This window comes from Pyrgilauda ruficollis, unplaced genomic scaffold (genome assembly GCF_017590135.1).
Source record: "Pyrgilauda ruficollis isolate IOZ18807 unplaced genomic scaffold, ASM1759013v1 scaffold15, whole genome shotgun sequence".
NCBI classification, from domain to species: Eukaryota; Metazoa; Chordata; class Aves; order Passeriformes; family Passeridae; genus Pyrgilauda; species Pyrgilauda ruficollis.
In genome coordinates, this window is record NW_024513654.1 from 17,773,506 (window position 1) to 17,795,003 (window position 21,498).

At 40.3% G+C, this 21,498-nt stretch overlaps 2 protein-coding genes across 4 annotated transcripts in view; one reads left to right on the forward strand and one right to left on the reverse strand.

Annotated features, from left to right (window-relative positions):
* Positions 1 to 6,305, reverse strand: part of MAPK8 (mitogen-activated protein kinase 8) — a 43,480-nt gene extending 37,175 nt beyond the window's left edge. For all 3 annotated transcript variants that reach the window (XM_041461009.1, XM_041461013.1, XM_041461010.1), the window contains exon 1: positions 6,210 to 6,305. The gene's annotated coding sequence lies outside the window, so the exon portion shown is untranslated. The remainder of the gene's footprint in view (positions 1 to 6,209) is intronic.
* A 4,718-nt stretch (positions 6,306 to 11,023) lies between these two features.
* Positions 11,024 to 21,498, forward strand: part of FRMPD2 (FERM and PDZ domain containing 2) — a 61,174-nt gene continuing 50,699 nt past the window's right edge. The window contains exon 1 of the mRNA XM_041461162.1: positions 11,024 to 11,114. Coding sequence (XP_041317096.1) covers positions 11,024 to 11,114 — 91 coding nt within the window. The remainder of the gene's footprint in view (positions 11,115 to 21,498) is intronic.

Genomic DNA, 21,498 nt, shown 5'->3' on the forward strand with positions numbered 1-21,498 from the left:
ATGGCAACTTCAGCACTAAGAATTCCTTCAGAGATACCTCTTGTAACACAATACAATACTTTGCACAGTAATTTCTTGGGACTGGGGTGGGAAGGAAGGCAGTACATTTCAAAATAAAGTAACCACTTTCTGGGTAATTTGTAGGAAACTGCACCGATAATTACTAATAGCAATAGTCTGTTCTGTTGTCCCATTTCTCTTAGACTTCAGTAGTGCCTGATGCTCTGCCCCAGTGTATGGGGTTTGCATGGCCAGGTCTTGGTAGCAGGGGGACTATAGGGGTGGTTCTGTGAGAAGCTGCCAGAAGCTTCCTCCGCATCCAGCAGAGCCAGCCGGTGCCAAGGCGGACACGCCGCTGGCCAAGGCTGGCCCAGTCAGGAGGGATGGGACACCCCTGTGCTAACAGCTTGTGCTGGGCCTGGCTGAGCTGGAGCTCCTTTTCCACAGCAGCCCTCACAGTGCTGTGCTCTGCACCGGGAGCTAAAAGGGGTTGATAACACACCAGCGTTCTGGCTATTACTGAGCAGAGCTGGCAGCATCAGCACTGGCTCTTCAGCATTTCCCTCATCAAGGGGCTGGGGGTGGGCAAGATCCTGGGAGGGCACAAAACTAGGCCAGCTGACCGAAATTAAAAAGAAATATTCCTTACCATATGGCAGAAGTTCCCAAAAATAGGAAGAGTTTGAGAATTTCCATTTTTTAAATAAGAATATTAGCCTTCAGAAGCACTGCTGTACACTAGCACTGGTGAATATGCCTACAAAGAGTTGTGATGAGAAATTTTCTGAAGAAAACTAAAAAGGAATTTCAAATAAACTAAAATAGGGGGAGAATAAAGTATCCCTCATCACATCAAGGTTTTGTGATTTTCCCCCAATACCATGCTAGTATTAACAAACCCTTTTTATATCCAATATAATCTTATTATAAACTGAACCGTCTTTCATCTTCGACCATCTTGACACTTAAGTGGCACAAGAAGCTTGTAGTGTTTTTGAAAAAAAAAAGCAAAAGAAACCCTGTCTATTGTTCAATAAGGATGAGTTTTGTACTGCTGCAACTGTGCAAATAAAAGTCACCCACTGCTGGAAGGCTTCACTGCTCATTAAATGAGCCACTGCCGTGCACAAGGACCTTCCTCTTACTGTGTGTCTCCCGAGTACTCACTTCTTGGCATGAAATGAAACAAGTGAACCTAGCCCACACCTTTCTAATAAACCTTTTTAGGTTATCATGTTACTACTCTTCCTTCTGTGAAGGTGACCACGATGTTTGTCATCACCCAAAACACAATGAACAATCCAGAATTTACCAAGATTTATGCTGGTTGGCATGTCAGCCATGGCATTCGCTTTTACTGTTTCCATAGTAAAACTTAACATTAGGATTACATCCTCAAAACTATGTATTTTTACATGGTACTGCAAGTAAGCATTGTGACTCGTACTTACTCCAACATCATCTTAGGTGATAAAGCTACTGAAGAATACATTTGGGATTCTCAAACATGTGCCATCCCTAACACCAGATTTCCTAAACAATTCTCTCAAGAGTCACACATGAGCAGCTGCATTCACATATTAAAGTACTACAGGTTCATACCACGACAGCTTCTTTGTTAAGATACAAAACACTTACTCTGGGTTGTAACTGTTTGTATTGCTCACCTCACTTTCACTAAGACCTCTGGCTGGTTTTGCTAAACAAACAAACATGTAAGAACTTACAGAAATAAATGAGATGCGGGATATCTTCTCAAGGCAGCAGAAACATTAATAGAGATTTATGGATCTACCACAGCCCTTTTCCTTTCTTCGAGCTGCCATTAGTCCTGCCACCCCTCTGCAGTCAGGGACTGCTATTGTGACCAGCTGGAACTCAAAGCTGCTTGCTGGGATAACCACAGTCCAGCTAAGCATAAGAAACCATCTCCTGGCAGCTGCCAACTTGTTCCTCCAACAAGAAAGCAAGACCTGGACTAACTTCAGCTGGCTACCAGGCTGCTGACTGCCTACTGTTTCTTTGAAGATGGGTTTCTAAGTTCATCGTAGTGATCACAGGCATGACAGGTACCATAAGCCTTTTTTTTTGGCCTTTATGCTAGCCTGGAAGCACTTCTCACCTAGTCAGCTGGAAAGTTCAATGCAGGGCAGAAAAATCCATATTGCCACCATCTGACTTGAACTAAGATGCTTATCAGAACTCATTACTCTTCCCTTCACAACTTCTAATAGTTCTGAGCAACCTGGTTTACCTAAATACTGTGCCTCTGTTTTGCCAACTTCCTCAAGCTACTTGGAAAACAGAACTTTTAAAATCCACAAACAGTACAATTAGAATATGGCTTGGAAGCAACCTCTGTAGGTCATCTACAAAACAAGCAGAACTTGAAATCTGTATTCCCCTCAGGCTGCTCTTGACCTTGTTGAGTCTAAAGTCTGTATGGATGAAGACTTCATGGCCCTTTTGGGCTCTTGATCCATTAGAGGGGCTGACTGCTACACTAAGACATTCATTCCCTCATAACCTACTGAAACTTCCATTTTTATGCCTTGCAGCCATTGATTCATTCAGAGGGGCAAGTGGCTCCATCACCTCTCTAACCCCTTGTTTAAAGCTGGTGAAATGCAGCAATTATGGTTTCCCTCAGGTCCAGTCCTTTGTGCACCCTCAGGTACTCGAGCCCCCACCCACCTGCGGAACCCAGGGCTGGATTCCCCGGTGTGTTTCCTGCACAGTGAGGGTGTGTGTGACCCCAGCAGCCCTGCAGGGGAGTGTCACAGCTGGGCACAGCTCCTCCCCAGTACCTGCTGCTCGACCCTGCCCTTGCAGCCCAGGCAGTAATTACCCGCCAGGGCTACAGGGGCACAGCGCTGACTCCGGCACAGCAGGAGCCCCAGCCACTCTTCCGCCAGCAACCAACAGCTGAAAAATCAGTTTCATTTTATAAACCTGGGCAACTCCATGACTTTTGAGATTCCAGTGAGAAACAGGATACCCCTTGTTCATCATTCTTATTTCACAAATATTGCAACACCAGACTTGAGACATTTCAACTTTTGTTCAGCAGGTAAGGAGAGAGGTAAATGCTTGAATGGATACAGACTACAGTGACTGGACACTTTAGCCATAGTTCGAAGAATAAATATTGAGTTAAGACATTTTCCTGCACATTTTATACATATATAATAAAAAAAAAAATCTAAGTATAGCATCAGTAAAGTAATGGAAGGTTGTCAGAGTTGTGTGCTTTTTCTTCTTTAACACTCAAAATCAATTACAGCAAACAGGCTGTCCAGTAGCAATGTGGAATCAATGTGTGCCCTTATGGTTTAAGCATACACACAAATGAGCTCGTGTACAGTATTTGCTTTGTTACCAACACAACTGACCATTGAGCTGAAGTATATTTTTCTGTCAGTCCTCATTTTACCATTAGTCTGCAATATTCAGCTAAGAATGATTAATAAGCATCCCATCTGTTCACATATCAAATAGCATTTACCCAACAATAAAAATGACAGTATGGGCAACAATAGTTTTAGTATCAACCTTACAGGCAATGAATTTGAACAGAAAAATAATCAAGAATTAGTCCTTAATAACTTAAAAGAAAAAATAATTTAAAATCAAGCAGAAATGTGTAGCTGTTAATTATAAGCTTGGTACACCAAGATTGTTATCTCTTCACACACAAGAATACCTTAAAAAGTATTTCAGAATCCATGGCAAAACTGTGGTGAATTTCACAGCAGGCAAGCAACATAAGTAGGCTCAACTGGATTTTTAAAGAGCTTTCAAATGCCAAGAGATCTTTCCATAACATAAACAGAAGCCTGTTTCTGCAGGTTTTGAATTAAGGACTAAGGGGTTTCTTAAAGGAACCACTTACAGCAATAAATATTTAGCCTTTATTAAAAAAGAACAAGGCTCAAAACAAGATTGGTCTATTTCCAAAGTGGACCATTATATATATTGAAAATAACAAATACAGTAAAACTCTATACATACAGAGTGCTTTTGTTGCCAAGGAGAGGGATTGGGAAGGTGGGAAATGAAGGTTAAGAAACAGCACACCATACTGTTCAGGGCACTATTAAGAAGGACATATGTATTTGTCCAGAATGCTGGATCAATCTTCAGAAATGAGGACCTAAATGTGTAGTTTCCATGCATCATTTAAACAATGAGCATCCAAATAATTTAGGCAGCTGAGGAAGGATGAAAAAGAAACCAAAACACATACACAGTAAATAGCCATTTCAGGTAAATAACAGGCAGAAAATAAATGCAATTGTTACCACCTTGAAACATTTATTCCTTAATATTTGCATAACAATTCTACCTAAGGCATTTGCAAGGGTTACACCTGCACACCTAATAGCCCATCAAAAGCCTTGGTCCTTAAAGAGCAGGGTTAAAAGTAAAAATACAAAATCCACACACAACAGGCAACTTTATTTCTGCCTAGAATGCACAGTCCAAAAACTACAGGACCTGGAACCCTCTTAGATCACCTTACTAATATTTCTGATTTAGAAGTCTCCATGAAGTATATGGTAGCCCACAAGATGACAATGAAAGCTCATGCAAGCCAGTGGTCCAAAAACCTTGGTAACTTTTTCAATGGAAGACATTAAAATGCTTTGTTTTCAGAGTACAACTTTGTACATCCTCTGCACTTAGTTCTGGTTCAGCAGATACTTCTCTTTCTCCCTTCCCCTATCACACTTTTCCCCAGCTAGCCTTGAAAACCATCAAGATCTGCAGGGAGCCTGCAATGTGTCTGGTCTCTGCCCTGGCATCCCATGTTATGCATCCTACTGTCAAACTAGCCTGTATTACACATCTTTGAATCAAGTGGGGCAAAACGGGAAGATGGCTGTGCCGAGAGACCGAGATCAAAGCAGGGAACTATTTGAAATTCAACATTTTTATTAGCTACTACTAAAAGAATCAAGAGCTTTCCTTCATTATATACAAGGAACACTCAAGTCAGTGAAATCACTTTGACAGCACCCTTAAATAAGTTTGGCCCAGATTCATTTCATGTTACAGTTTAAACCATTTCCAAGTTATCTAACACACGGATATACCCTCAGACACGTACTGGCACACGCCAGTTACTATTCTGCCCTGGAAGTGCATTTCTTGGCACCTCCAGAACTGAGACTGGGTCTCACCTGACCTGCAATACCATCTCCACACCTGTAAAGTCTCCACACCTGTAAGTAAAACCCAGCTGCAATGAGCAGGCTTGCTCAATTCCACATGCACATGCCCTAGGGCAAGTAATACTTCCCATCCCCGAACAAGCATAACACCCTTTGTGTTTGTATTATCAGATAGGCCAAAGCGTGTAGGATTTGTCGACTGCCTGAAAGCCTTCAGCAAGCCTGTTCTGTACAACAGTGAGAATCATCACCACACCATATGTGCAAAACCATTACTGTAGCTAGGGAGTGGAACAAATAATCAAGTAGAATTTGTTTTTGTAGGTTATTAAAGGAGCTCAGGTCAAACTTGACTGATGGAACTGCTCCAGGCAGAAAGGCATAAAGAAACAGGAAGGAAAGCTGGATGTAACGACACAGAAATCAAAAGCAAAAGAAATTCTGCAAAGAGACAGCTCACCCCCTTTGAAAGAAATTTAAGAATTAAAAGGCAAAAGAATCAAAAGACAATGCCGGTCACTGCCAGCCCGTGCATCTAGAGCAGTTACATTATCCCAGAGAAGTATTTTTTTGCTCAAAGAGGCATTTTTAAGAACAAGGTCATGGGAGGGCTTCATTCCCACCACCCCGCCCTGTAACGCTCCTTCCCGAAGACGGAGCGGCCAGCCCGGCCTGCCCGGGCGCCCCCGCTCCGGGAGGAGGAGGAGGAGCCCCGCGCCGAGCCTCCTGCCCCTCCTGCCACACCAACAAAGAGGCCCCCGCCATTATCCACCCGCACCTCTCCCGACCCCCGGCCTGGAGCAGCCACGGAAGGTCACCGGGCCGGAGTGCCCCGCACCGCCGCCCGCCCCCGGGCAAGGGCACAGCCGGCCCCGGCTCCCTTCCCGCCCGTCCAAACGTAAACAAAACCGCCCGGCCCGACCCCGGGCCCCGCGGCGCGGCCGCTGTCCCGCCCGCCCCGGGACCGCACCGCCGCCGCCTCGCTCCCCTCCGCCCACCGCCGCTCCCGGGGGCTGCGGCCCCGGCCTCGCTCACCGACCACCGCCTCCGGCCTCGGCCGCTGAGTAATGAGCCGGGCCCGGGCCGCGCACAGGCTCCGCGCTCCGCCCGCCGCGGCTGCGGCTGCGCCGCCCCTGCGCTCGCCCCGCCCCGCCCGGTTCGGCGCTGCCCCGCTCCGCTGCCTCCCGCCCCGGGGCCCGGTCCCGCCGCCTCCAGCCCGCCCGGTCCCCACCTGCCCCGGTCCCCACCGCCCCCGGCCCGCCTGGCTCCCACCGCGGCCCTGCGGGGCTTTGGCGCCCCGGCTGCCCCGGGCCCGCGCCTCCCTGCAGGGAACCAGCATCGCTCTGCCTCCTCCGCGCCCTTTCCCTGGAGCAGTTCCTTTCCTGGATTACGCCCAGTAGCCAGACCTCTCTTCCTGCTGGGGCTTTCATGAAATACTTGCATGTTTTCAGGCCTTTGCCCTGCGCTCGGTGCCGGTGCGCTGGCACGCTCCCTCGCCGCCTGGCATGGGTGCTGCTCGCTGACATCGTTCCCGGCGCTGGCAGCTCCCGGCTTCCCGCTGCACGCCCGGCACGGCAGCGCTTCACCGCGGAACTGGGTTCTGGACTGGTGTAACCTCTTCTTCTTCTGTGTCTCTTTTGCTGAAGATTTTCCTCTAAATCTTTAGGGGAATTCTCTTGGCTTTTTCATACCTTTGCCTTTGGTTTCTGGCACCTGACATGAGTACTCTTTAAATATTTTCCTTGGTATATCATTGGGGGGGTTGTTTGTTTGGGGTTTTTTTGTTTGTTTTTGTTTTTTCTGTTCTTCAGGAAGGTCCCTGCTTATAGACAAAAGGAGGCCACTCAGCAAGCTGCAGTAAGCCTTTGTATATTTTTACTGCAAAAAAAAAAAAAAAAAAAAAAGGCCCTATGAGCAGTATTTAAAACTACATACAATCTGCCAGTTAGGCACAGGGTACTGTGAAAACGGCCATTTCACATTTAATTCACTGTCAAACATGTGGCCTGTGTCCCATTTTTCAAGATGCCAATCTATCAAGATTTTTGTTGATAACAGCTTTTATCCCTCTTTAATAAGCATAGACTTTTACATGCTAAAGGCAATGCTTTAGAATATTCCTATTTTGCCCACTGTCTTGGTGTTAAAAGTTTCATGTCCATAATCCTGTCCATACACTACTCATATGCCTGTTTTGGTGAGACCACTGCATGCTGCATTTAAAATTCTTGCTTAATTTAACCAATTTCTTTCCATATGTTAAAGTGGTTATTTTACAGATTTCCACAGACAGATACATGATGCCTCCTTTATAGCTACACATAAAAAACCCCAACAAAACAAAAACTATTGCTCAGACTCTATACCAGTCCTCCTTAGGTGCCTCTGGCTGTTTCTAAGACACCTCCCACATTACCTCTGATCATTTCTGTGGGACATCCCCCAAACAGAATTAACCAGCTTTTAGCTCTAAGGCTTTTTCTTATTGCAGTGTATATGATACATAAGCTATAAAGTTCCTGTACAGTATGGAAAATTTGCAAGCTATCAAAATAGTAACTCTTCAAGTAAGAATGAGAAGTTCCTTTGATTGTGTGTATAACCAGTTATCAAAAGAAGTCCCTATGTAAGAAAAAGAAACTTTGAGAATGTCATTGAGCATCACTATAGTATTGTTTTCAAGCACTGCAGAAATATTTTCTTATAAACATTTTGGCTACATTATAAACTCCTCTATTATATATGTCTGGGTAGAAACTGTTTTCTGGATTGTCCTGACTGATATCCAAGAAAAGACAAAACTAAATACCTGAAAACCATGAAAGTAAACAGATATTTTGAAAGAGGCTGCAACAAACTCACCATTTTTCTCTGGACCTCTCAACAGGTCAGAAGAGAGAACAGTAGAGAGCAGGAGTATGAATGGATTAGGACAGAACATACAGACAGCCAGACAGAAGATTCATATTTCGTCATAGAGAATCAGTAGCAGAAAGGGGAAAACTTTTGGAAAACAATATAAAGAGAGAAGACTGTGGAAAGAAGTGTGGTTACCTGCAGGGGCCAGGTCTTTCTAGCAAGGACTGGCCCTGTTGAGGCCCCAGAAGGACATAAACTTGACAGGATTTTTGGTGATGGCTTTGACAAGGTGCATAGTGAGAAAAGCTGAAAGGTGGTAAGGGTCTCTTTAGAAAAATATTGGGAATCACCAACCTCAGAACTTGAATCTTCCTTTCCAAAATAAATATGAAATTTTATACATGAGAAGAATCTGATGAGCAGATATGTTTAATAATAGAAACTCCAAAATTGAATTGGTGAACAATCTGGAACATGAAAATCAACCTCTGCCTACATGCAATTGTTAATCACTCTCTTACCTCCTCAGTTTCAGTGTTTATGTAGCAGTAGTCTTGGATTTGGACTGCTGCTTTAAATTAAGTAGTTGTTGAGTGTTTAATAAATATTTGGATTTACAAAGTGTCAGTAAAATCTGAATTATGTCAAAATACTGCAAACTTTCTCATTCCCCTGCACTGGTATACAAGTAAGTTTATGAACATTAATGTGTTCGGATTCAGCAGTCATGAAATTAAATCCAAAATGTAGTTTTGTCTTTTTTTAATATTTTCATTAACTTGTCAATTACCATAATTTGGGGTAATAAACAACATTTTAGCACATTGATGTTTATAAACTGCAAAGCAAAAAATTCAGAATCAAATCTTTGGAGACAAGGAAATAGATCTGAATGTCTGACACAAATTTTGATGTCCAAAAATCAGTATGTGAAAACCAAGATTCTGTAACATAAAATAACGTGTAGAAACATAGAAAGAGTAGTCATTTTTGTTCACAAAGCATCCATAGTAAAGAACAGTGATTTATATCTGCACCAAAATGGATTAACATAATACACAAAGTAACTCAGCTGAGTGGGACTGTAGTGAACAGACACAAGGTGGCTTAAACCAAAATAGCTATTTTAGCAAGTAAACACCTGATTAGGTCTATAGTCACTTTTAGACAAGCTGTAAATAGAAACAAGATGTCCTAGGCACGTGCCCTTGCAGAACTGCTCCATACTCTGCAGGCTGAGGAGGAAAGACCTTGTCCCATCAGGAGAGGTGCAGGAGCTGGGTGAGGCAGCCCCATCTGCGCCCTGAACAGCCTCCAGGGCTCCTGAGAGAAGTGGTGGCAGCAGCAGATGACTCTTCTGGAGGCACAGAGGCACTCGTTTGCTGACCTGACATGTTCTCTACAGGGCTGTGCTGCTGCCCAGGAGCATCACTGAGACACTGCCAGGCCTTGTGCTGCCCACTGGCTGGTATCTGCTGCTGATTTTCATGTGGGCATCTCTGCTACAGCTAGGAACAGTCTGAGGGGTATGGAGCGGCATGACAGAGCCCTGGCAGCAGCATTAAGGGACTCTGGAGCACAAGCAAGTTTTTTCATCTGTCCTCTCAGTCAAAGGGAAGGTGTTTGAAAGAGCTGCTTCATCAAGAAGAGATCAATAGCAATTGTAGGTACTCAGGGGGCCCAGCTTTTCCAAGCTAGGGCTTGAGAAGCCACAGCCAGGATCAACATCCATATCCTCTTGTGCAAACAGATTGATAAATATTGTTTGCTGAGCAAGATAGATATATGTGGAAAGGCAATACCAATTATGAGAGTTTTTAGAAAATTCCAGAATACAAATAGAAATAAATAAAGCATTTTTGGTAAGAATATCTTTCCGAAACATTTTTTCATCATTGGTTGTGGCAAAGAAGCCACATTTCACATAAGAAAGTTAAATGGAAATTTGCTAGCAAACTGCAAGTTAATAGACCAATTATAGCCTGGAAAGGTGTACAAAAAATCATACACACTAATTGCTGATAAATAGAGCTGATGTTCAAATGTTTCCTTTTACTAAAGAAAATAATCTAATGAAAGAAACATTGTACAAGATTTTAAAAATTAATTCTGTTTTGCAAAGCACTATGAAATCAACTCCAAGTAACAACTAAAGTGACCTGTATTCCCTCTTTAAAGGGAACAGGCAGTAGTTTCAAAATGCAGTTATACACTTGGATTCTGACTATTAGAAAATAATGATGAACTAGAGCAAATGCTTTTGCTTATTAGTAACCAAACTGAATGGAGCACTTGCTGGCTTGAGCAAATGCAAGAGGAGGCAAGCAGCCACCACGGGGCACCCTGTGACAGGTTACAGAGGGGATGAGAAGGTGGGGCCACGCTCACGGCTGATACTGAAGCTCAGACATTTCTGCACAGCAGGTCAGAAATCTTCTTCTCTCAAATACCACTAATGCTATTAACCCCTTCTTTGTTGTTCCTGAAAAGTTCTTCCTCAGCTGCCATAATTCCATGTACAGACAATTTGTATTTATTGTTGCACTGGGTAAATAGGCAGCAAAGTATGTGCAATCATTAGACACATTCAGCCAATTGGAAATTGTTTGTGGAGAGATGTGTAGGTAAACTGTTAGAAAACAATGTTTATGGGGTCACATACCTCATATTTCTACACACTGACATTAACACAGCAAGGGTGCTCTTTATTTATACTACTATTCAATAGAAATTTTTCATAGGCAAATTCAAAAAAAGTTCTTGGGGTTTGGCATTACCTTTCTAAATTACATACTGGCATCCCTTCCTGCACCCTTATCAATGACGACTTAGTATTTGGCTTTCAAAGAATAATTCCAGAGCAAAGAGCATTTTCAGGATTCAGAACAAGGCCGTAGGGAATTTTATATCAGCTCTTTCTTCCTTGTTGTTACAAAGTGATCATAATTGGAAAATCTTCTGTACCATCCTCTCTTCCTGGTTTCTGCGACATGAAATCATCCAAAGTTGACCAAATTTTAGTGACCTTACACAAAATAACATCATTGATGACTGTGGCACTGAACACAGGGGATACTGAAGGTAAGCTTTCACTAAAGGTCTCTCCAACCAGCATTCAGTGTTCTTCATACCTGACCTTGCCCTTCTGGTTAAAAAAAAAAAAAAAGAAAAGAAAAGAAAGAAAAAGATTTCTAAGGAGTGCACCAATTCTTGTCAAAGTTTTTAATTTTCAACTCCTAAATGCAAACACCCATTCTAGGTTAGATAATGTGTCATACATTATCTCTGAAAAGAGCTGGAAAATGAAATTGGCCGACACCAATTATCTTACATCCTGTCTAAATGCTAATTGAATCTAGCACTGCATATAATGATTCCAATACCAAACCTGATAACTTCAGAAAGTAGTTTTAAAAAACAAGTGACAGTGAGCTAAATGGTAGGAAGAGGAGGAACACAGGCAACTTAATCTATTTTGACTTGGTAAATCTTATAATACCAAAACATTTTGAAGATACTTAATAATGTGTGCACAAAACCTTACTTAGCATTCAGTGAACCACATTAGGCAGAATAAGAAGGATAATTTCAATAGTAAATGACCCCCTGTGGGTGAAACTGTACTTCTTTGTGCTAGTTTGGTGCCTGCACACATCTCTGCCTTATGCAATAGTACCCTATGATGACTTATGCACACTCATTCTTGCATTTTGAGATGAAGATATATTTTAATCACTTCAGCTATTGTAAACAAAAACTATTTTCACTCTCAAAGTGTTAATATGATATACACAAGTATATGTTAATGTACACAGGTTTCATTGTAGTGCATAAAGAGCATAAAATATAGAAAATCTCTATTGCAAAAGAGAGAAAATATTTTTTTCCCCTTACCACCAGTATCTATATCTATGCTGGGTAAAATGGCTATTTTTCATGAAACTATGCATTGATTATATACATGGAACTCCATCCCATATCTTCAGAACTTCAGTCTTTCTTTCCTCAGTTAATGGCTTGAGCTTACTTTTGTAATTTAGAAAGTGGTTCCATTACAGTCTGAGAGCATTTGGCATTAAAGAGTAATCACTTCACAGCCTCTCTCCTTGTATCCTAGAGGTATGCATTGGAGGATGTAGCATAGGAATACTGGCCTCCCATTGAGTTACTCTGGGATCAGCAGAACTGTAATCAGGTGTCACAAACAGGAGCTACTTGTTCAATGATGTTTTCTTACCTCACATCACATCTCAAAACCAATGTAAGAACAAAAGCAAATTAAACATACTGAACTATAAGTGGTATTTTAATTGGGTCTCATCCATTCATAGAACTTCCTAAAGATTTAGAAACTCCCAGAGGTTTGAGCCTGACTTTGCCAGCTAAGGAATTTTCTTAAGGAAAACTGGTTGCTGTCATGAGTAGCAATAAGTAAGCAATAAGTTATGCTGCCTTCCTGTACTCTTCAAACGCAAACTTAGAAACAAACTCCAATACACCTCCACTCCCAGTTTAGTGGTATTTTTAAAATTACCTAAGGAATTATTTCTTAAAGGGAAACAGGCTGTTCAGATACTGCCCTCTTGCCTTTTCATAATTTTTTTTTTAAACTGAGCTTAGGATTACACAAATCAGATGTATTTCCCCCAAAGATACTGCTGTGAAACACCCCTGACAGCAAAAACCAGAACGAGATCATAGACTCACCTCCCTGTATTACTTTGCTAAGCTAAATATAGATGACTGGACCATCTGCTTAGAAACCATGATGGAAATTAAACTTTATTTGCACATCTCGTAGACATAGGAACGAAGCATGGAAGTGCACTATCAGAAGTGTTTAGGTCCTCTTGTATGACTTAAGAAGATCCTAAACAAAAAGGGGGATTCCCTGATTTTTCTGAAAGCTCAAGCTCTGACAGCTCATGCAGTCCATGATCCGTTCCATGGGACTCCAAAGTAAAACTAGTTAAAACTTAACAGAAGCAATAGAAATCTTTTGTGTTTAACAGAAACCACTGGCACAAGCTGTGGTTCTAGTTTTGACACCTTGCTTGTACCACCATCAGCTGAGAAGTAAATAGTAATCTTCACCTTTATGTAAACTTTAAGAGCTTCCCACACTTCAGCTTCTGTGGGATATAAAGGCATTAATGTCAGAGAATAATTGGATTCTAGCCATTGCCAGTTCTCAGAAAGCTTTGAGGAACATAAGGGAGATCCTAAGCCTCCATCCAGCAGTTCCTTCACTGGGATAAATAGCCTTTCATCTTGTTAACCTTCTTTCATAGTGATCTAGTTATATAAACTTTGCTGCATTTACATACATGTCACCTGTACACCTATCAATAGATGAACAGAAGGAATTCAACTGAAGCTCTCATGCTGTATATTTTAAATTTATGAGAATGAAATACTGCTTTGGTTCAAATCAGTAGGTTGTAAGTGATTTTTTAAAATGGCTGCTTTCAATGACTATTTAGAATAAAGAAGGAGCCATGGGTGAGAATTTGATCTCACAAATCTGGAACTGCTGCTTACACCAACTGAGCTACCACAGGTTTGCAATTGCATGTTTTCATGAGAAGAATCATCGAGTCGTTTCTTAAAGCAATAGAACAAAATGTCCTTAGGAACTTTGATTAGTTAATCAAATCAGCATTTCTACCTGATTTAACAGGAGCATGTTCACACAACACATTATTTCTAGCAAAATGATTCAACAAGCCACACACCCTGTTAACTCTGCAAACAGCATTATACACACACCTACTTAAAGCAAATCTGCTCGCTACAAATGCACCACTAAAAATAACTTCCTATCTCCTCCCCACTCATTACCTGGGGAAGGAGCAGTCACAAATTTCTGTGTTGCTTTTCTCCTGCTAGTGTGACTGTATCAGGCAATAAGCAAAATGCTTCCTGAGCTGCATCAATGCTCAGATTTTTTTTTTTTTCATTAGCAGCCTTTTTGCTCTTGGTATCTGGATCCACATATTCAAAAAATGAAGAGCAGTATCAGTCTAATGATCACAGCAGAAGGCAACAAATAGGGTTTTTTTGCATAGTTGGTAAGGTTTATCAATAAATGTTGGTTTTCCAACTCCAGCATGTTCTGTTTGGGACATCTCCGATGTGAGACCTTTCATTCTATTTTTATTCCTGCCTTCAGTCCTGTCAGACTTCTTGTCAGATCAGATTTATGACTTCTGGACCAAGCCAGCATTTATAAAAAATAGTTTTATTTTGCTGCTACAAACTAAAGGGACCAGAGAAGGATATGAAAGGATAGGGGATGTACCCAGTGGGGGAATTCAGCAAAATGTATGTTTTCTGTGACATTTTGGATACGGCAATATTGCACTTCCAAGTGTCAAAAGAGAGGGATTTACAGGCATTGAGATGATGAAACCTGAATAAATTTTCTTTAAAGACAAATAAAGAAGACCATAGCTTGTATATTTTCCTCAAAAGCACACATCAACACTCATACACTGGAAGGGTTGACCAAACTGAACGTGAAATCCAGAGTGTGGGCTAGGAACAACAGTGGCAATATTCACAATGACTGAGAAAGAAAAAAGGAAATATGAGGCTGGTTTGTTCTTTTTTTATCCCATGTGGAACTTAAATGACTAGTTGCATGCAGTTAGGCAATGAAAGAAATCCAAGATTTTCATTTTGACATGAATAGAGAAAACTACACTAGTCATCAGTGAGATATTGCTATAAGGATTGTAGATGAAAATGCATTTGCAAATCCCATTATTCAGGGACAAAATACAGGGAGAATGATTAAACAAATGAAGATTTGTGGACTTTTACAAAAACTAAAAAAAAAATAGAATTAAAGAGAAACAGAACTGGGAAAAATGGAGGAATAACTAATGTGAAGAGCTTACTGAACAGGTCCAATAGAACTCTCTTCTGTTTTACTAAGGTTTCATTTTCCCTTCACTTTCTTACAGCCAGCTCACAATTGTCCTGCAGCATCTCAAGAGCTCCCTCTTCCCTGCTCTGAGCATAGCTGCACCCTGCTGTAATTAACAAAAAAATTTCAGAGTAGGCAATATTAAAAAATGATCAAATTTCCTTCCTTCATTTTTTGGTTAGTTTATTTTCCTGCCATCAAAATCTTATCTGCTTTGTTTATTGAGTCTGAAGGATTTTGCTGCTCATAAAAGACACACTCACCCCCGAGACCATCAGTCTCTGCTTTGGTTGTGCTGTTGCTCCCTGGATTGGCCGGGGGCTGAAAGTGACATCAGTCTGTGGGGTTTAGACCTAATGCTCCCGTGTGCGTCAGGTAATCCAATTGAGCCCTTGTAAGTTGACAGACCCAGAGATTTACACTGAGCCACTTCCTAAAAGCTGATTCTCATTACCTGGCAAGTGAACTTCCAGAGAGAAAAAAATTAAAAAAGAAAGAAAGAAAAAAAAAAAAAGGAAGGAGTGTAAACAGCCTTAGCAGACATGACATTGCCCTCAACTTCAAACCAGGAGCTGCTAGGTTTGGCTTGCAAGTAAGAGAAGGAACCTCACTGTTTACTTGCTTAGCCACTTGCCAGATCACACAGTGCTTAGTTACAAGATACAAACAAAGCAATAGAAAGAAAGGAAGAAAGGGGGAAAGAAAGAGAGAAGACAGAAGGTAAGAAAAATAAAGAGAAAAATCCAAGAAACAGAAGTCCAATCAAGACCTGAATATGTTTAATGTTATATTTACAACTATTATGGTCTAAACAATCATTATTGGGCAAAAACATAGAAGATTAGAGACTATTCTGGATGCAGCATCTGTCTAACTTGTACAGGTAGGTTCTTACGTATTTCTCTTAATCTCATTATCAATTAAATAAGTATTAAATCACTCATCTTCTTGGCTTTGTACAGCAGTATCTAATATTTACCTTGTTGTTTGGGTTTTTTTTACATTAAATCTAATTTCATTTCTCTTAAATCATTAGCTCATTCTGATTAGTAGGCTACTTGTTTGTATGAGAAATGATCATATAGAGCTGACAGGATTGTCTTCCAGAATGTCAGTGCTCAGTCCCTCTTGCCTTCTTTGGGAGTTGGAAACATTCACCTACAACAGAATTGTACTGTTAAAAAATCAGGGTACCTCAGCATAGTCTTGTTTCTATTGAAGGCAAGGAAGTAGAATGTACTAAAGTGTTCCTGCTCTTATGGCAGGGATAAGTCTTTGTTTGCATAACACAGCTGACATGATTCTGGAAAACGTGTTTAAGTACATTATTTTTTCATGGATTTGTACTAAGTGCTATTATTTTGGAAAGAGCACTGAACTCCAAACAGCAGGAAGATTACCAGTGATTATAACCTGTGACTAAAGACTCTTAACAAAGAAACTGCTTTCCTAATTTCTCCTCCACTGTTCTTCAATGTTTTTAGCAAGTCCCTACATTCCAGTTTGCAGTTTCTAAAATTAAAGCAACCTCATTTTCTGGAAGTTTTCTCATAGCCTTCATAATCATTACTGATCTAGAAATTTATAGATGTAGATGCCAGAGGAATACAAATACTGATAATTTACTATTTACATGTAAAGTGTATTATTAATGATGGGAAAACACATAATCTTCAATGATGTGGTAAAGAGACTTAGTCTTTCTCAAGTAAAAGAACCAGTCAACATCAGAATTAAGATCAGAAGCTTTGAATATCTCCCTTCTGCAAGCAAAGGTGTAACTGTGGCACTGTCAGAACTCAAGAACTAGCTTTAACAATAAGTAAACACAGCGGCATTGACTACAATAGGATTAGATGTGGGAAGCTATGGAGAGAGTTTGGGAAGACTGGACAATACAATCTAAAATCTTAGCTCTTCATCTTTCATTTAGGACATTTTTATTTAGTACCTGAAGAAGCTGGGGTACAGCCTGCTCAGGTTCTTTTACCTGTGTTGTGGTGCTACGTATTAACCTCAGCATCAGCGTACCATTTGACCCTTCATTCCCTGTCCCTGTGTCTGGCACAAGGCTGCCTCATTACAGAGAATTACATAATGCCTTAAAAAGGACATAAATCAATTAATTTTAAAGCGAAACATTACCATGGTTCTTGAGTTCTACTGCCCTACTATTTCTGGCACTGCAGCAGCAGAGAGCTTTGAAGTGTCAATCTTTGAAGTGCTAGAACAATGTAGATAATGTATTGGATTTAATTCTGGGCCACCAGTCCGTTCTACTCTCATGTAGAATGAGCTTTTATGAAAGGTGCATGAAAAAAGCAAAGAAAAGTAGCACTAGCTACTTTAGAGGCAGTAGCTGTCTATCATAGACAGATATTCTGAGAGGTCCTTGGCACTTGGCATCAGCCAGGGCAGAGAAGAAGGGGCATATAAACTTAGCATGAATGAACATAGTACAATTTTCTTTTGATTGCAGTTATCCAGTGATATCATTTTAGGTGCTTCTACTGAAAGAATATCTACTTGCTAACTGACTGCAGACAGCGTAATATTTTCCTCTGAAATTCACTAGTAGGTTCCTTTTGAAGTAGAGAGGAAATAGGAATTTCCTCTATTAAGTCTGATTTTGTAGAATGCTGGGTTTTTCTAAATTTTCTTTTGGTATCAATAACATTTTGTGTCTTTAAGGAACAATGCCCATAGGTCTTGTAATAAAGTCAAACTTTTAGCACCCTTACCACCCAGCTCATGAAATTCCCTACACAGAGGCACACACCTACACTATTCAAGAACTAGATTTCAACTCTCTCCTTCAAAGATTAGACTGTTAGAGACTGGTCCACCTCATGTGAAGTTTATGATTTCCTAGAAAAGAAATTCATCTCTCTGCAGCAGTGAAATTTTATCCCACTTCAATGCTGAATAACTTGCAATAGTCTGGTTAATTGTCCTATTTATTTAAGTACATGTTTCTAGAAAGGAAATAAAATAATTTACAATAGAGAGTGAAACCATATAATGAAGGCTTCACTTCAGCTGTAATTTCTGGGACACAACCTTTCCAAAGCAAGTTCATGCTTTAGCAACAAGGCAACTCCCTTATTGACTTGTCATTGTTTGCAGATTTGGCTCTGCCTGTACTTTATTTGAACAGAAGTTTTAAACAGCATTTTAAGTGTTTATTCCAATTACAAACCCACACATTTTCAGGCCATATTTCAGAGAGTTAAGTTTCATATTTAATGAGATTCATCTCTCTGGTATGAGGAATATTGTGTGTTCACTCCAAAATTATAACAAGTTTACAGTGAGTTAGAGTATAAAATTTTATATGGAACATATGTGAATAAATGCAGTTATGATATAAATTAATTTTAAAGAATAATTTTCAAAAGATGTGCTTTTTCACACAAATTTTGCACATAGTTAAAATTTGCTATAATAGGATGGACAAGAAGTAGGTTGTTCTTAAGTAAGGAATGAGAAAATATTCAGCTTTTTTATTCAGTTACTAAGCTTAGGTATCCAGATAAAAACCATAATATCATGAACGATAGCCTATATCCTCTCACTTTTCTGTCAGCACACACCTAAACTCCTTTAGTGAGGTTAGTGGCCAATGCTAACAACCTTTCAGGTCTTTCAGAGCACCTACTTCAGTGGCCCCTCTCTGGCTCACTCTTGTCAAAATCAATTAGTCACCTCTAATAGAGGGGCTGTGACGGGCATATATGTCCAAACCATAAATAGGCCTTCCCAGACAGAACTGTTTACAAAATTCACATTTGTTTACATTTGTTCACACAGCGTTGGTTAAGTTTACAGATAGGTATTTTGTAATATACACACACAGAGCAATGAAGCAGAACTGGAAGTTCAGTCGCAGGAAAGACAAGACCTCTGCATAAACAGCTTCCAGGCAGTAAAAATTGAAAGGCCTTTCTGATTTGACAGAGGCCCTTCCAGTTCACAGAAAGCTTGATTCCTACCAAGGTTAATCCTTTGTTGTTGAAATTGCTGTTGCTGTCTTTATACACAAACTATTTTGCCAAAATTCTCATTTCCAGTTGTTCTTCAGGATGTCCAGGTGGGACAAATCTGTTCTTGCTTCATGCCTTTAGAGGTAGACCAGAAACAAACTGGACTCCATATTTTCAAAAACTAAATGTGATTTCTCCTTCCTCATAATTTTCTTCACTGGTGTGTCCTATGATCTCCTTTCATCTTTTTTCACCATCATCCAGATAATGGATTGACTTTCATGCCATAAAACTTATTGTACAGCTGAACCTACTCCCCAGTAAATTCCCTCTGATAAGTGGGAATGAAAAGGGCTGTTATGTAGTTAGCAATCCAGCTGATCCATTCCTCTTGAGGATATTTAATGCACTTGACTGTGTTTGATAAGGGAAGGTCAATTTTCCTACAAAAGTAATAGTTTTTAAATCTTTTGCTTTCTTTACACAGTAAATGAAGCAGCAAATATAAAGATGAAGATTAGCCAAAGCCAAGTTGCTCTTTTACATTTTACTAAATAATACTGCCAAATCCAATAAAGTGACCTTGGCATATGAATTTACTGATGCACAATTGTTGCTAAGTGTCAAATTCAGATGTAAAGCAGTAGATCATTTACTTTCATGATGAATTCAATTTCTTACATTGACTCCAGTTTACAGTGGATGAAAACTTGCACATATGATAAAACACACCAAAATTGAATTATTAAAAAAAAAAAGTGATAAATAGGTAGATGTTGCTGGCAAAATAATGGGTTAGCCTCACCCCAATGCAACCTTTCATATCTATGCAAAAAGAGTAGGGAAAATCTATTGACTTTAGAGAGGCCATGTAATGAATAAATGTGTTGCAAAGATTAGAACAGGGAGGATATTTTAGGCTAATTTGGATGCTACAATCTTCTTCCATAGACATCAGCAAAATCAGCCTTTGACCTCAAAACACGAATTGGCACTGGAAGCTCTTTGCTACTTTTTCCAGTCACAAAAACATTAACCTCTATAGCCTGGCCAAACTCCAAAGTGAGTGATTACATTCTGCTGCTCTAATTTTCCCCTGCAGGCTCAACCAGATCCACCATAATTTCCTGATATGTAGTGTTACTGAAAAAAAAAAAAAACCACCCCTTTTTGCAAAGTTGCTGTCAATTTTTCCTTCTTGCCTCCTCATTTGTATGCCTTGTCTTATGAGTTGTAAGTTGTTTGAAGGTCAGATTTGTTTGGTTCTGGATCACAGATTTTACTAAACTGAGGGACCAGAACATGGCTGGTGCTACAATGATAACAATATCTTTCCGTCACTTTTACTCTCTTATAATACACTTAGTGTAGCCTGGCTATAGTTTTTTCCCCAAGCACTCACGCAGTCAGACTTTTGTTAAATATCACATCATGTTGGTCTCAAAAATCAGAAGTCAAAAACACAGCCTAAAGATACAGGGCATTCTGAGTGTGTTTAAAAACCAGTTGCAAATTTGATTGTAAAGTAACACATTGCTTAACTCCACATTGTTTTAAAGCAATAATTTGTTAAAGAAATTATGATTTCCATGGCCATACAATCTAATATTTTTTCAAGCAGTTTGGATATAATTGATAGCAGAATTCATTTAATTCATATTTAGTATTGATCTGAGACATTACTTTTACTCTTAGAAAAAGCATTCACTACAAAAGTTAAGCATCTCTGGTAAAACTGCCAATTTCACTTTGGTTCTATAAAGCTGTAACACCTGCACTTTGGGTAGTTTCTTATTGAGTAACTTAAGCTAGTTGGAAATAACAGCACTGAGATCACTTGGTATAAGCACTTCTATCTAAAACAGAGGATGCCGTGCTTCTTCCCCCAGCACAGTCTCAAATAAAACAGCACTCAGTACAATCTGGTGGATTACTTGCATGGAGAAGCCACACAGATTCTGCTCTGGGGATGTGAATTTATTGCTTAGTCCCAGTACCACAGGGTTAAGTGAAATGCTATCACAGTAATTTATTATTAAGAGAAACGGTGATGGCTTAGATTAAGAAGATTTGTCTGTCTCTTCTAATTAAGGTTAGGTTTGTAAGAAGCTTTACTGCCCTTTGAAGCTACAGAGACTAAAATTAGAACTCTGGTTCCGTTTAAAATGTCACTAGGTTGGTCTATAATCCTGTGGTGGTTGCAACAAGGGATCATTCTTTCTATGTTGTGATTCCTTGTTTGCAAGCTAGTGAGCCAGGACAAGACCCCATGAAGCAAAGTCTGAGCAGTCTATTAATCAGCAACATGCTGGTCCTACAGGACACTGTGATGCTCTTCCAGTAACCCCTTGAAGAATCCATACTGAACAGGAATTTGGCAAAGCAATCAGCTGTAAGACACAAGTTCTCTTGCCAGCACAGAGCAAATGGTGGCAGTAAGTGGGCTGTGTACAGAGAGTGAAGAAGTTTGAGGGGAGCAAGATCTGCCCTAAGGCTGTGAGTGAACTCATTTTACAGTGGTGTCTACAGTCCTATATGTGACAATAGCATC